The sequence below is a fragment of the Apostichopus japonicus genome, chromosome 15 (assembly GCF_037975245.1).
Source record: "Apostichopus japonicus isolate 1M-3 chromosome 15, ASM3797524v1, whole genome shotgun sequence".
Taxonomy (NCBI): domain Eukaryota; kingdom Metazoa; phylum Echinodermata; class Holothuroidea; order Aspidochirotida; family Stichopodidae; genus Apostichopus; species Apostichopus japonicus.
This window is the reverse complement of record NC_092575.1, coordinates 14586289-14600992: the sequence shown is the minus strand read 5'-3', so window position 1 is coordinate 14600992 and position 14704 is coordinate 14586289. Positions and strand designations below refer to the sequence as shown.

General features: G+C 38.1%; 1 protein-coding gene across 5 annotated transcripts in view; it reads right to left on the bottom strand.

The window, feature by feature from the left end:
- LOC139981540 (plexin domain-containing protein 1-like) overlaps positions 1-14704 on the bottom strand; it is a 51593-nt gene that overhangs the window by 23175 nt on the left and 13714 nt on the right. For all 5 annotated transcript variants that reach the window (XM_071994001.1, XM_071994000.1, XM_071994003.1 and 2 more), the window contains exons 3-9: positions 12739-12857; positions 9002-9133; positions 6966-7035; positions 4819-4941; positions 3327-3380; positions 2639-2703; positions 1831-1924 (exon numbers count right to left, since the gene is read on the bottom strand). In XM_071994001.1, coding sequence (XP_071850102.1) covers positions 1831-1924; positions 2639-2703; positions 3327-3380; positions 4819-4941; positions 6966-7035; positions 9002-9133; positions 12739-12857 — 657 coding nt within the window. The remainder of the gene's footprint in view (positions 1-1830; positions 1925-2638; positions 2704-3326; positions 3381-4818; positions 4942-6965; positions 7036-9001; positions 9134-12738; positions 12858-14704) is intronic.

Sequence of the window (14704 nt, the reverse complement as noted above, 5' to 3'; positions counted from 1 at the left end):
AAATTAACTTTGACCTTGTATAACTTTACACACAAAGGTCACCCGGGTGTCAACCCATTGACATTTTTGATCGGAAGGTACCTTTGATATCCAAATCTAGCATCAAAACCAAACATTTTCTTTTTCGCCCGTTTTCTCCCAAACTAAGCACATTTTTTCTAATGTGACCTTTGACCTTTTGACCTTGGTTTCAAATGTAGTTTGATCTGCTGATTCCAAAAATCAACACGATAAGTCTGTACAGCCATCCTAACTCTGACCGAAAACTTTGACCCCATATAAGTTCGCACACAAAGGTCACACGGGGGTCAACCTATCCATATTTATGATCGGAAGGTACCTTTGACATCTGAAAATAGCATCGAAACTGTAAAAATCCCCAAAACATGGAAAGGTCACCAAAGGTCAAATTGAGGTCAAGGGTCACCCAGATGTGGGTCGACAATTGGATTACACTGAAGCAACTCCCAACCCTAACGGACAATTCGTTCTCAAGTTATCGCAAAAATACTAGTTTTTTAACATTAATTGACCTTTGGTGACCTCAGATCACATGACCGTTAAGTTTCAAAATATTGCCCTAACCAGTTCACAACTTGTCCCAAAATATCAACCTTATCGCACATTGGCACTGGGAGTTATTGCAGTTTTAGTATTTTGGGTTTTTGGACCATAACTGACCTTTGGTGACCTTTGTGGGCACCAAAAACAATAGGGTTCATCTACTCACTATGGGCCACCCACCCACCAAGTTTGATCATGATCAGTCAATCCCTTGTTGAGTTATCCTGCATACAAGCTTAAGCGTCACACACACACACACACACACACACACGCGCCAACCTGAATACATAGGTTCCTTTGCTTTCAGCAAGGAACCAAAAAAACAGTCTCTGTCTACAACTGTAAGTATTAAACTGATGGCCGACCAATAGGATAATGGGTTAGTGGGAAAAAATGATGAATGGTGGTGGTATACAAGGCTGGGGAGAGGAGGTGTTCCCTCCATCTTCATCGATCTTATGGCCGATTAAAAAGAACCCCAAAAACAATAATGCCTATACACAACTGCATTGCTTTAGGGAGGAGTAAGCCAAACAAAGCCCCCTCCCCACACCCCAAGTCAATGCCCAAGTTCATCATGAGTTTTGCAGCAGCCTGCAATAACCCAACATTTCTTGTTTCGTGTATGTAGTGAAGCTTTAAATCCTTACAGCACAGGTAAGGGTGAATGAGACAACAGAGTGTAAGATAGAATCCAAGAAGTGTGTATTCTAACATACTAAACCCATATGCAGAAGCTATTGGTTGTCTTAGCCTACTACAACTTTTTGAGGCAAAAAGAGTCCAGCCCCCCACCAACCTTATTTCATACCCTCTGAAGTTTGTCTCTCATTAAATGCTATATAGACCCCATGCAGAAGCTACTATACACTTTTATAGCAACTAGATTATTTTGTATAGCATTTTTGTGATGTGATACTAGATAAATTATTCCCTGCATCACCCCCCCCCCCCCCCCCCATCACTTGCTCCCTCCAATTCAAATGCTCTGGTAACAAGTCTGCATTTATCTTTGTTTTCTTAAATTCAATTTTTTTTGTTTTTAAATCTTAGAAACAGGGATGTGAACCTGGGGTGAAAAAAAAAATCACGGAACTTTGCAAAAATTGCGGTATAGGCTCCAGTTTGCTTATGCTACAGTGTGTTAGGATAATAGTTTTTGTCCCCGAGGTAGAAAAGAAATCACGGATATTCCGCGAATTCGCAGAAAAAGCTCATGCCTGTAGAAGAACAAGTGGTGAAAGTAAATGTTGGATATTGACTCACGATGAAGCATCCAAGTATCATGGTAATAAGCATCGGCTAGGCCAACCTTGACCGGATGATTTTTGGTTGGTATATCGGAGATGTTGAGGGGTTTCTGGTGAGCAGGAATCAGATATGTAAAAATAAATCCAGCCCATCTCAAAGAGCCTTGAAGTTCTTAAATATTTTCTTTTCTCTTAATGATATAATAACATGAATAATGGGGAAAATGATTGGGAAAGATTTTACCCAGAAGGTCACTGGTTTCAAATCCATTTCTAGTAGTCAATTTCTTCGCTCTTTGCTATTACTTTTTCTGTCTCAAATTTGAAGGAAATGCAACATTCTACACTTGAAACAAGTAACGAACTAAAAGAAATGCAATTGCAACATTGTTGTCACATATGAATAAGGAAATATGATCAAATATCTTCATCATCATGATAGACAAGGCAAATCTACATCACTTCTTGAGGATGTGATTTTGTGCTGTTTCAAACTGAAACAGAAAACTTCTGCTTTGAAAAGTAAAGGAAAACAATTTAGCAACCACTTAGATTCTGTATCATTACATAATACTTCTATGGTGGGCATCAAAAACCTGAAATTTCAGTAACATTTTTTGGAGCCCATGACCCAGGATCTTCCATCTATGGACTAACACGACGATTCACTAGATCCCACTCTGCAAATACCCCCACACCCCACAGGAACATTTTGCAACCCACTTTTGGGTGGCTGCACCTTAGCTTGTGGACACTCATTTCACATGCATCTCTGAAGGCACTGGGACAATATTCTCTACCAAGTGATAAAAAAATGCACTTACTTCTTTGTATGAAAACACTGTGGTTCCATTCTTGTAAAGTGTTGCTTGGAAGGTAAAATTCTTGCCTAAATATATATATAAGACAGGGAAAAACAGAGGAATAATATATGTATATTTAAATTTCAACATTACCTTTCAGTCCAAAATATCCCAATTACTAGAACCTCGTAGATGGGAAAGTGCAATAGTATAGATAGAAGACAGGTTTGAGAAGTTTCAGAAATATTAGGATCTCCTTTGAATTTTATAACGTGCTCTAGTCCATCACATACTAATTAAGTGAATTTAAAATGTAGAAAATATCCAATATAATATATGCCACCATACCAACATCATTCTACATTAGCCATAGTCCTACAACAAATCATTTTGAAAGAAAGGGAGCCATGGAAATCAAGATTTGCAGATATCAAATTGATAAGAAACATTTTTGTTGCCTTGGCAACTGTTTTCTCCAAGTTAACTACATGTTAACTCAGCGGGCAGATAGAGCATACTACCTGTTGGTGAATAAGTTGTTATTCTTAAAAAAAAAAACTTCCTCAAACTTGTCTTTCTTTTTAAAGATTTTTGTTGTTGTAGCAGTCTGGTTCTGTACTTATAACATAAGCGAAATCAACATTATTTTGCAGACATCCAAGGATGCACTTGGTCAGGGTAACTGATGTGGAGTGTAACTTGTACATACCTGTTGTGTCCTTCTGCAAACGTAAATTTCTCCACTCTGTAACGAACATTGATTCTGTCAAAAGGAATGTAAAATAAGAGAAAGTAAAAAATCTTTTATGAGCCTGATTGATATGCAAATTAACCGGTACTGTGGCCGAGTGGATAAAGGCGGTGGCATTTGCAGCAATGAGGCTTAGCAATCGGGAGGTTCGGGGTTCGATTCCCGGCCGGGCCATAGTAAGGTGGGTTTTTCATCCAAGAGCAATCTATGGTTTTCCCATCTGAAATGGTTTTCTAAATTGAAAAGATTCCAAATTTGAGTTAAAATGTTGAATTGGAAGCCACCTGACGTGTAAGTTGTAATCCATAAGCCCTTACGGGCTTCTCCCACATTTGTGGTCACTTAAGCGTCGTAAAAATAACTGCTGATTATTATTATTATTAAAATAAGGCTAGTAGGCTATGCTGCATATAGGTTAGGCTATGTGGTAGGCTTTAAAGCCTTAGCACTATTGTTTTGCCAGGCAACAGGGATTGACACAAATCGACCAACTTCTGCACGCATGGGAACCATGTCCATTTACAAAGATGATCTCATCAATTTGCTTAGAAGATTTTTTTCCTTCTCTGTGCTACATTGAAACACCAATTTCCTACAATTATCATCCAACTCTCACCTAGCTAATTCCATCACACAAATGAAAGGTTGTTTCAATTCTTCTGGGAAATGAAAGTTTTCTTTTGAAGATATAACGGTTTAATAGGATCAGGGCAGATTAAGTATCGTCAATACAGGAAACTATTTGACAGATACAATAGAGAGAGACACAGTAGATAGATACTGATGGTTGGGTAATTTCAAGGTCTAGTGATTACTTGCAATGCTTAACATGCACCCACGGCCCAAACAGTCATAAATTCCCCTGATTGTGACTTATTGTTATCGTCTGATAAAATGGTGCCAATATTTGACCCTGCAAGTCATAACAACAGAGCTGAAATTTACCAAAGAAATGGTAAACTATTGAACTCAAGTACTGTTTATCAGATAGATTTAAACCACTGACCAATTAAGGGTATATATACGTTTGTATCAAATATAAACATTAGAATATCGACTGGGGAAACAAAATTATACTTTAGGCAGCTCTCTTTGCTTCTGCATCTTAAAGGTATAGTCTACAGCTCTACAATCAGCCTCTATGCTATCACTGGTAGGCATATAACACAGAAAGGAGAACAAAGTATAGAAAACACCAGCATAAACTACAACACTAACTGAAATAGTTTTCTCTATTTACTGTTTAGTTATACTCCAATTAATGCAAAAGTAACTGAATAGAACAGGGTATCATACAAATTGGCCATTTTTTTCTTTCCATTTTGTTTTTACGACAAATACTACCAAATCCTTTTGGAGCCATGCCAGACTCCCACCCGCCAATAACAAAACAACAACAATTACGTGGCCTTGAAGTAGTCATCCATGGACAAAAGGACTAAGTACTCACCGTCGCCGAAGTAACTTATCGTTGACCCTACGTCAAGAGAAGGGTCAAAATCTGCCATCAGTGGGGCCACGTATTGGGTAGCGGATAAATATCGATGAGAATACGACCCTAGGTACAGAAAACCTGCAAGAACGTACAGATGAAAAAGGTAATACGTGGAGGAAGGCTTGGCACGATCACTAACAGCAATGGCCATCTTATGTTAACGAGAGCAGCAATACTTCTGAGCAGTTTATCCCTTTGTGTGAAAAACATAAGACAAAGGAGGTTATAACGGCGTCATTTCAGTTCCACCCATTTCCTTTCGTCCTTGCTTTATGCTCCTTCTTTAATAGCAGACATAGTTTGTTACAATGTTAGAAAGTTTTAAACATTTATTTTTAAAAACAGAGAAATACAGATATATATGTATTATTATTATTTTTTTCTGAAATAAAGAATAAAGAATGAAAATAAATTTGAAGATTCAAAAGGCTTTGTTCTAGAATACTCAAAAGAATGACTGGCAGAGCTGTCTTTATCAGTATCTTTAAAACCAAAATGCAAACTGTAGTGAGGTTTCATGGATGACTCCCTGAGAACAGGGTATAAACCGATGTTATCCTGGTAAGATATCTTGAAAAATTTTTTGTTTATATGAGCTCTGCAGATACTCTTGACCCTTTGATGAATTTTGACCTTCACAAAAATTAAGACATTTATACTCAAAATGACACCTCATGGAAGTACAGTAGGAGACTTGTCAATGTTAAATTTCCATAGCTACTGTGGTCACAATTGTTGCACATTTGAGCCAGTTGACCTCAAATGACTGTGGCCTTCAACGAGTTTGTCCAACTCAGAAAGGGTAACCTACATTCTTCCATTTTTGAGATAAGGTAGGTAGAAGGTTTTCATTGTTTTATCCTGTTGACTTTGGATGACACTTGATGTCCAAGAAAGTCAGTAAGGTCCCGTACGATGCTAACATGATTGCAAAGGTTTTCAGTGGAGTTACAGTATAAAAGTACTATCTTAGCGCCACAGAAACATGGTTAATACAGTACCTAACAAAGACATATGGCACTGCACTATACTATAGTATCGCATGTGCAACACATGATCATGGCATGGCAGGTGTGTTCAACAGCCAACGTTTCCACATTTCAGAAATTAACTTCCCAGAGCTGCGCCGCTACATATCCTGATATCATGTGACTATTTCCCGAAATGGACTGATTTCAACAGACGTTAGAACTACTGTACATAACTACTGTACTGTAGGGGGTACACCAACCGCCCCTTGTTAGTCCCCAAACAGGATCCCGATATTGTTGCATTCCAGAAAATTTCCAACTAATATTATCCAATAGATCATTGTACCTATTACTAGGGATCACTATGCCCCATTGAAAAATAAAGAACCAACAGTACACACACTGTGTATCTTTCATTCTTGCAATAACAGAACGTAAACTTAAAATGAGTATTCTTCTGCTAAATCTGCTGAAATGTTGTCGATATTACGATTGAATTGTGCTGACCAAAAAATGCTCACAGAAGTTCCACCCTTACTGTAACACGATGACCTGCAACTTGCTTACAACTGAAGTTCCACAGCGAAACATTTAAGAGCAGAAATCGGAATCGGCTCCAAAGAAATAGGTGATTCTCACATGTCGTATTCCCACACACAAACTGTGAAAAAGTTCAACTTGCAAATCTACCAAGTAGTTCTTTTACAGAGAATACCCAACTACATAACAAGCCTGAATTAACAAGTAAATATGTGACTAATCGTGTCTCCCACGGGTGGAGTTATTTTCCAAACTGACGGGACAAGTAGAAAGGAAGAAAATTTGCTACTCACAAAAACGCAGACCGGTCATGAATACTAAAAAGTTGAAATTTTTTAATTTCATGACCTATGCATATGATCTGCGGCCTACATTTCGTACGATCGCTATGGCAAAAGCTTTCGGCTGAGCTTTATACTCATCTGTACAAATGCAATGGCTGTCATATTTGTAAACAATAAAGTGTTGGTTGTAGGTTTTATAGATTCCTGCCCCCCCCCAGGCCCACCACCACCCTCACAGAGCATCCAAGCTGCAACAAACATGCATTAGAGACTATAAGACAAAGATTACCAGCATAAATATACCCACCGCTTGACGTAACATACAGGAACCTGGTGTCGTATCCATAGAAGGGATATGTAAAATTCAGTTGCACTTTCTGAAATCAGGAGAAAAGTAAAAAATTACGTTTCATTATGGGAAAGAAGCCCCCCCCCCCCAAACAAAAATACAGAAAAGACCAATCTTAATACCTGGAATACATAGACAGGAGATTTTTTCACATTTTACATTGACAATATACCATGTGGAAGTGGAATTACTACTATGCTTATACTTTCAATTTAACTGCCAATTTGGAATAATAATATCAGGTTAGTAGTTTGTTGGTACATGATGTGGTCTAGATTGGGGTTTAAAGGAACTACAGTAAGAAAACACCTGCAATTTATATCTTGCTATGTTACTGTTTTTAAAGGCCAGTGTCACAAGAAAACATTACCAGCTGGAGGGATATAATATAACTCACCTTTTCATGCACATTGAGTTTATAATTTATGACAGCCAAATTCTCCAGAGTTCACTTTATAAACCCCTTACAAACTGTTTTACAGTATTAATTGTGGGGGGAACTGGATTGTCTGAAAACCCCTAAAATGACTGTGCTTGTATTTAATTTATTGGCTGAGTTCCTAAGAGGTTGATTTACCACTTACACATGGTTCCCACACTTTTAAACAAATGAAATTCCAAACCTTCCCGAGACCCGCCAAACCACATCTTACAACTAGTCTACTTTGAAGCCTACACACTAATGATAACCTAATGTTAGGCTACCTACAGTAAGCCCTACAATTATAATTACATTTATATATTGAAATGTGTATGCTAACCCCCCACCCCCCAATTTCATTATTTATTTGTGAGCCATGAACCCCAAAACATGACATGTTGTAGCCATTTCTTTTTAATCACAGTTCAAGATATGGCCATTAAATTTTTGCTGGCAGAAGTCACATTGATAAACAAGAAGTGTTCAAATAAGGATTTTCCCTTTGTTTTTCCAGACTACCCTTCACAATTTTTAAGACCTTCCATGACCTTGTTTCAAGTACAACTTCTTTTCCACAACGCATTGTTACAAAATTGATCATGCAGAGTCTATTTATATATAGAATGAATGCATAATTTACAGAAATGGTGTAAAAAGAAGTAAACTACAAAATATTGAGGCCTTTTTTAAGAAGAGCTTACTCACTGACAAAAAAAACCCCAAACATACAGAAAGAAAGACAAACAGACAGGAGGTTTTTCCTTTTTCCCCAACTTTTGCAGATGATGTGGGAACCATGCTCATATGTTGCCATAGTAGAACCGTGTCTTTTTCATTACATTATTACACTATGAACTTGATCTTTTACGAAGCACTGTTATGGGTATCATAGTAAAATAATGACTCAGATCGTGTCACGAAAAGTTGGGGGTTCGTGGACAACTCTGACATCCACAGGGGGTTCGTGGGGGGAATAAAGTTAGGGAAACTCTGTCTACTGTCATACCCCTTCTGTCATACCCCTTTAAATTGATCTCATGATTTGTGGAATGTGGGAGTCTAGGTACACACACAGAAGGGTTTCTGGTGCCCAGGGTTCTCACCATAAGTGTAGATTTTGAGACTTACTGTATGTACAATAGGCTCAGTCTCCAATTAACCGTTTTTGTTGTCTACTACTCTCTACTTCCCATTGTCTAGGCATTGCATCGATGCCTTGCATCATTGACTTGCGGGTTTTCTTTTACTGCTTTAGTCTCTTATCACTTCCAGACCTCTGAAAAATTTCACTTTTGATCCTCTGTTGTGATTGGAATATAATGTACCTTACCTTCCAAGTTCTGCTTTTTTTGCAAACTGTAAAGAACCAAAAATTTGCTTTCTTTGAAATTGTTCCTACCTAATAAATAAATACATCTTCTCCTCTCTTTTCTCTTTTCATTTTTGTTTGAGCTTTCCCCACAGTCCTTTCACTTCACATACAGTAAACTGTTGGTTGTCAGTGGCATTATTAAAGAAAACATATTTTCTTAATATGATTTAACAGAATTTTGAAATTGACATCCCCACTTACCACAGCATGTCTTGCGGTCGCTGAGAGACGCTGGTTGATCACTAGGGGTGACCCGAGGTTGTCAATATCCATCCAGTGGCCATCTTCGTTTGGTTTATACTCCACTGTATAATAATCATGGTTATCGTGAACCTAAAAAGATGAAATGTGAAAAGAAGAAAAAATTAAATAATGTGAACTGATTTAAAGTTGACTATTATATTAAAACTACAAACTATATAAGGAACAGAGAGCTAGAAGGAGAACAAAATACATCAATAAGAGAATTATTAACATAAAGCAGAGATAAAACAACTTCAATTAACCACTTCAACAAAATTAATTTAATGCTTTGATCATGGTTTTATAGAAATTTTCGGAGCACTGTTTTCGTTAGATGTCATATATCGACCAATTCATCTCTATAATACTGCTGTTTTTTAAGTTTTATTTGGTTTTCTCTTATGTCACAGGCCTGATGCCAAAGGAGGGGGAGGGGCAAGGGGGAGGGGGAGGGGAGGGGTATTGGAATGGGGACTTTGTCTAACTTCCTAGGGATAGGGTCTGCAGTGCATTTTGCAACAAATTCTTCAAGCACAGAGATACAGTAAGATGCTTAATAGTGGTGACTACTGGCGACATTTTACTGAAAACACTGCAACGTTTGACTCGCAAAGAAAGCACTCCACTCCAATTATTCTTTACGAGCACTCCACTTGAATTATTCTTTACAAGCTTATTGCTAGCGTGATAAAGATTTATTACCCCCTGACGAAACAATCACCACATTTCTTCAGATATTGGAAGTCTGATAAACTCTGTACGTCTGATTGTTTATATGGTACTCTTATCAAAACAAAGTAACAAAAACGGTGACGAACTCTTTGTGAGTCATCTTTCCTATGATTGGTTGAGGGGCTGGCCAGTTGTTAGCGTGTACTTACAGGTAGCATTGAAAAGTACAGTACAGTACAGTTCACCAGGCAATCATAAAACATATTTAACGAGGTAAATACTATAGATCTTTTAACCAAAATATTTAGAGAGAGAGAGATCACCAGTGTACTACAAACAATACCTCATAGTTGCCATTCATTATTTAAAAATTTATTCAGAATACCCCTTACACAACTATATAGCACATTCCACAGGAATATCATATTCAAAGCCACGTGGAATTTAAACAGCATACTTAGCACTTTACATGCAGAGGAAGTTATCTGCAAGATCCTGGCACAGACAATGCCACTCACTGAACAGTTTCAATAAACACCAATAAAACCTTCCTCTTGCAAGGCACTTTTGAAGTCTTCTAAGTGCTATATAATTACTGATTGATTAATTGATTGATTGATCTGAAATAATTGTCTGTGCTGACTTCAGAAACTTCATCAAAACTTCACAATTACAATGATGATAGAGTTAATTGGTCCACGGTTATGACTTAACAAGTAGTCTGGATATAGCTACAGCAATTCTTTCAGCTTCTGATGTCTTAAGAGAGCATTTTATCAAAGATAAAAAGTGGGTTTGAAATTTTTTGGACTGAGGGCGATTGTTTTTTTCACTGTCGGAATGGTGAGATAAGTATATACGCTACTAATTTACCATCTCCGAGGGTAACTATTATTCGGTCACAAACTTCTCCCCAAGGTAACCATGGGTAACCAATTGGTAGGCTACTACCATGTTCATAGTTGCAACAACATGGCAGTTGCAACATGGGTCCTTACAATATGAACTACATCCAATCAGAATTCTTGAAAGGATTCTTGGCCCACAGCCAGGCTGGGGTAAAGGTGGCCATGCTCCCCTCTTCTCCCCCCCCCACCTTATCACAATACAGACTACATATCAAACTTTGGCCCCTAGGAAATCTGGGGCAAACGTTAGCCAAACTGGGTGACATCAATACTCCTCATATCTCCCCCTTCACCCCCCCCTGCCCCACCCCATCACCATACAGACTACATATCAAACTTTGGCCCCTAGGAAATTTTGGGGCAACAATAAGCCAAGATGTGTGACATCAATACTCCTCATATCTCCCACTCCCCCCACACTATCACCATACAGACTACATATCGAACTTTGGCCCCTAGGAAATCTGGGGCAAACGTTAGCCAAACTAGGTGACATCAATACTCCTCATATCTCCCACTCCCCCCGCCCTACCCCATCACCATACAGACTCCATATCAAACTTTGGCCCATTGGAAATCTGGGGCAAAAGTCAGCCAAGCTGGGTGATATCAATACTCCTCATATCTCCCACTCTGGCAGCTGACTGTCACATGTTTGTCACATGACTGTCACATGACTGTCACAATTACATGGTTTCCTCCTTACTGACCACAAGATGACATCATCAGCTAGATATGCTTGGACCTATTCTGGAGAATCAATCAAGTGTAACTAAACTGAAAAGCTTGTGCAAGAAGGAGGATTTCCTTGTAGAACCTCCATGATGCAACTACTACTGTGGCCTCCTAATGCTCTTGATGCTTTTGTAGTACAATGTACACACAGACATACCGTATGCATAAAATGTTAAGTTTACAGTCAGTAAACATAGTGTAATTGTGCTACTGTACACTTGTACACTTGTGATAGAAGGAAATACTGCAAGAGTGATCGGACAACGTTTCACTATATCACGATAGAAAGATACAGCCCATGCTTCCTTTAAATGTTTGGTGTTATGTTGAATAATGGCAACTAGCATTTGATATCATTTTCAATTGGTAGCTAAGGACATTGACCTGCATTCTTTATTACAGGTATTAAAATGCAAACTTGTACTGTATATATACTGGAGATAGCTTTATTATTAATACAAACACTAGCTGCAGTTAAGAAAAAGTGAAACCGTTGTTTGCCACTCTTCTCAATTTTATCGAGGATGTTTGGTAAAGGGTATTAAAGGGTATATGATGGTTTTCAGTCACAGACGCTTTTTTTTAACAAGTTGGCTAGGATTTTTGCTCTCTTTGACTAATAATGTTTACTTTGTTGAGAGTCCTTCTTTCATTATTGCGCCAAAGAGTGAGAAATTACTGTGAGCTGTTAATTTTAATATTCATCACTCTGTATTGAACTTTTGAACTGTCCAGACTAAAACAAACTTTCGCGAAGTAAGTAAGTTTCTACTAGTTAGTGTCCTTTGAAAACTAGGCCTATACAGTACAGATGGACTGCTAGCATTATCCGTCTACATAAACTTTGTATACAGTACAGTACAGGGCACTCCAATGGACTTGCTTGACCCCGCAAGGTACTGTAATATCTGATGGGTGATACACAGTGAAGAATTACCTTGGCCAAATCGGAACGTGAGATCGCGAAGATAAAGGGCGGATCAAGTTAGCTAGGCCAGGCAGGGCGGAAAATTGTTCAGACAGTGTTTCTAATATGTTTTGACCCGACTGCTTACAGTAGGCATATAAAGTCCAGTTAAATGTGTGCCCCATTAGTGTAAGGGGAGGAAAATATGCCATATACTCAGCATGTATAAAAAAAATGCACAAGTTGCAGGACACAAGTACAATATTGTGCCCATCCTCAAAATTGTTTGTACCCGTCCAACTCTGAATTTCAGGCTACAGGCCTAGCCGCCAAAGACTTAATATAAAGGTACAAACAGATCTGTCTGTACACGTATGCTGCAAAGATTCACACATTTGAAGTCATTCAGCCATATCTGCCAACAAAGAATTTCCCTTTAATATGCAAATATTCATTTCTAGTCAAATACTTGCAATTTCTGTCGTATTGTGTGGTGTCGTCATCTCCATAGGCGACTGAGTGGCGGACTCCTGAATGGCTCTTTGTTCCCGGACAGATTCCACACGATCGACGTATGTGTACCAAGCATTATCTGAATGGAAAGAGAAAGCAAAAACATTTTCAAACGTTTCCAGACATGATTCTGTACAGTACTAATAGCAGAGTTCAATATCTAACCAGAGAAGGTTTTTTTGTTGTTTTTTGTTCTTGCAGTTTTGAATAATTATGCAAGCATCTAGATTTTAGGACTTGTGTTTAACAGTTATGACATGAAGTGTGAATAACATCTGAAATGTAACTCACTAGGTACCATGACAACAGTTTACTGATTGCCTGCTACAGTATGTACATGTAACTGTAGTAAACTACTGTACGTTACCACCATCTCAGAGTAACCTAACTTTTCGCCTTTCGGCTGTGTTGAATGCAATAATCGCAGTTATCATGCTCATTTCCTTTTGTCTAGGATTGTAATTATGGCAATCGTTGAACTGTCTATCTGAGACCGCATTCCACGAAATGATGGCAGTTGTGTCATAAATATTCATCTACACAGAGGTGAGAAGTCCACTGTTCGTTCTGTGCTGCAACAGTCCATGTAAATACTGTCCTATTCGTCTACTAGTTGTGCCCTCTAAGGTTTTAGTTTAATTTTCCCTTCACTTTTCCCTTCAGCTAAGTCACATTCGTCTCCACAGAGGTGAGAAGTCCACTGTTCGTTCTGCGCTGCAACGGTCCATGTAAATACTGTCCTATTCGTCTACTACTGTAGTTGCGCCCTCTATTAAAGGTTTTTAGTTTACTTCTTCCTTCACCAAGCTTAATGCATTATTTGTACTTATCATACTGTACTTACTTTTTATATTTTGTCATAAAACAAATAAACAAAATCATTAATGAATGCAAACGACATGAATAAATGAGTATATTTATGGTATAGCCAATACTGTATATAACAAGATGACAGAGAAACACAGACTACTGTATGAGGTCATGCGGTACACTGCTCTGTATGTCAGTGATTAACAGACTGTAACAGATGCTTATAAATGTCAAACTTGTTCGTTAAGTTAACTATCAGTCCTGAACTATTAAACCCACATCCCAACATGGTGAAGACCTGCCCAGTGATAAAGCTTGCATAAAATTAGGATACTTAATTTACCAGCATTCACGTACTGTAACCATTTTGGAAAGGTAATAGCTATATATAATATGGCTAACAGCTACTGTAGGCCCTGTGACGCAGATGGCACATTTCATGTATGAAAAACAATCAATGTTTCAATGCTCATATGAGACTCTCAAGTCTTAATCAAATTTTTTTTACATGTGCATAAAAGTTCATAGTGATCAGCAAGCTTTAATATTGAACTCCTGACTCTTGTGGATCCACTCTCTAACTACTGTACAGTAGTCTCAAGTCATCCAAGCTATACTTTTGTGTTTGGAGATACACATACATAATACTGCTCAAAATGATATCCGATGACCTCTCACCTCCACAAACCAGACAACAAGTAACAAGAATAAAAAAAAATTATCTAGTTAATGCCACTGTGGATCTGAACTAGAAAAAACATTTTTTTGTTGGAATTATGGCATAATTTACAAGTTTTTCAGGCTTTTGACATCTGCTGACTTGACAGGACCGTGTATATAGTGCAAGTCCTCCAAAGTAAACAGCAAAAAAAAGCAGGGATTCTGGGAAGAGGTGGATAGACCTCCTGTACAGTATGTACAAGGGCACCTTGTGTTTTCTGTACCATGTTTATACAAGATTTTCTGACAATGACTAATGCTGACATTGATTTAATACATAACCTCCACAAAAAACAGAAGCTCCTTATGCTCCCTATGGTGGATTTACACAATGTACAGGATATGATATGGATACAATACGAATCTTAATTTCTGCAGTTGTTTTGAAAACGTTCA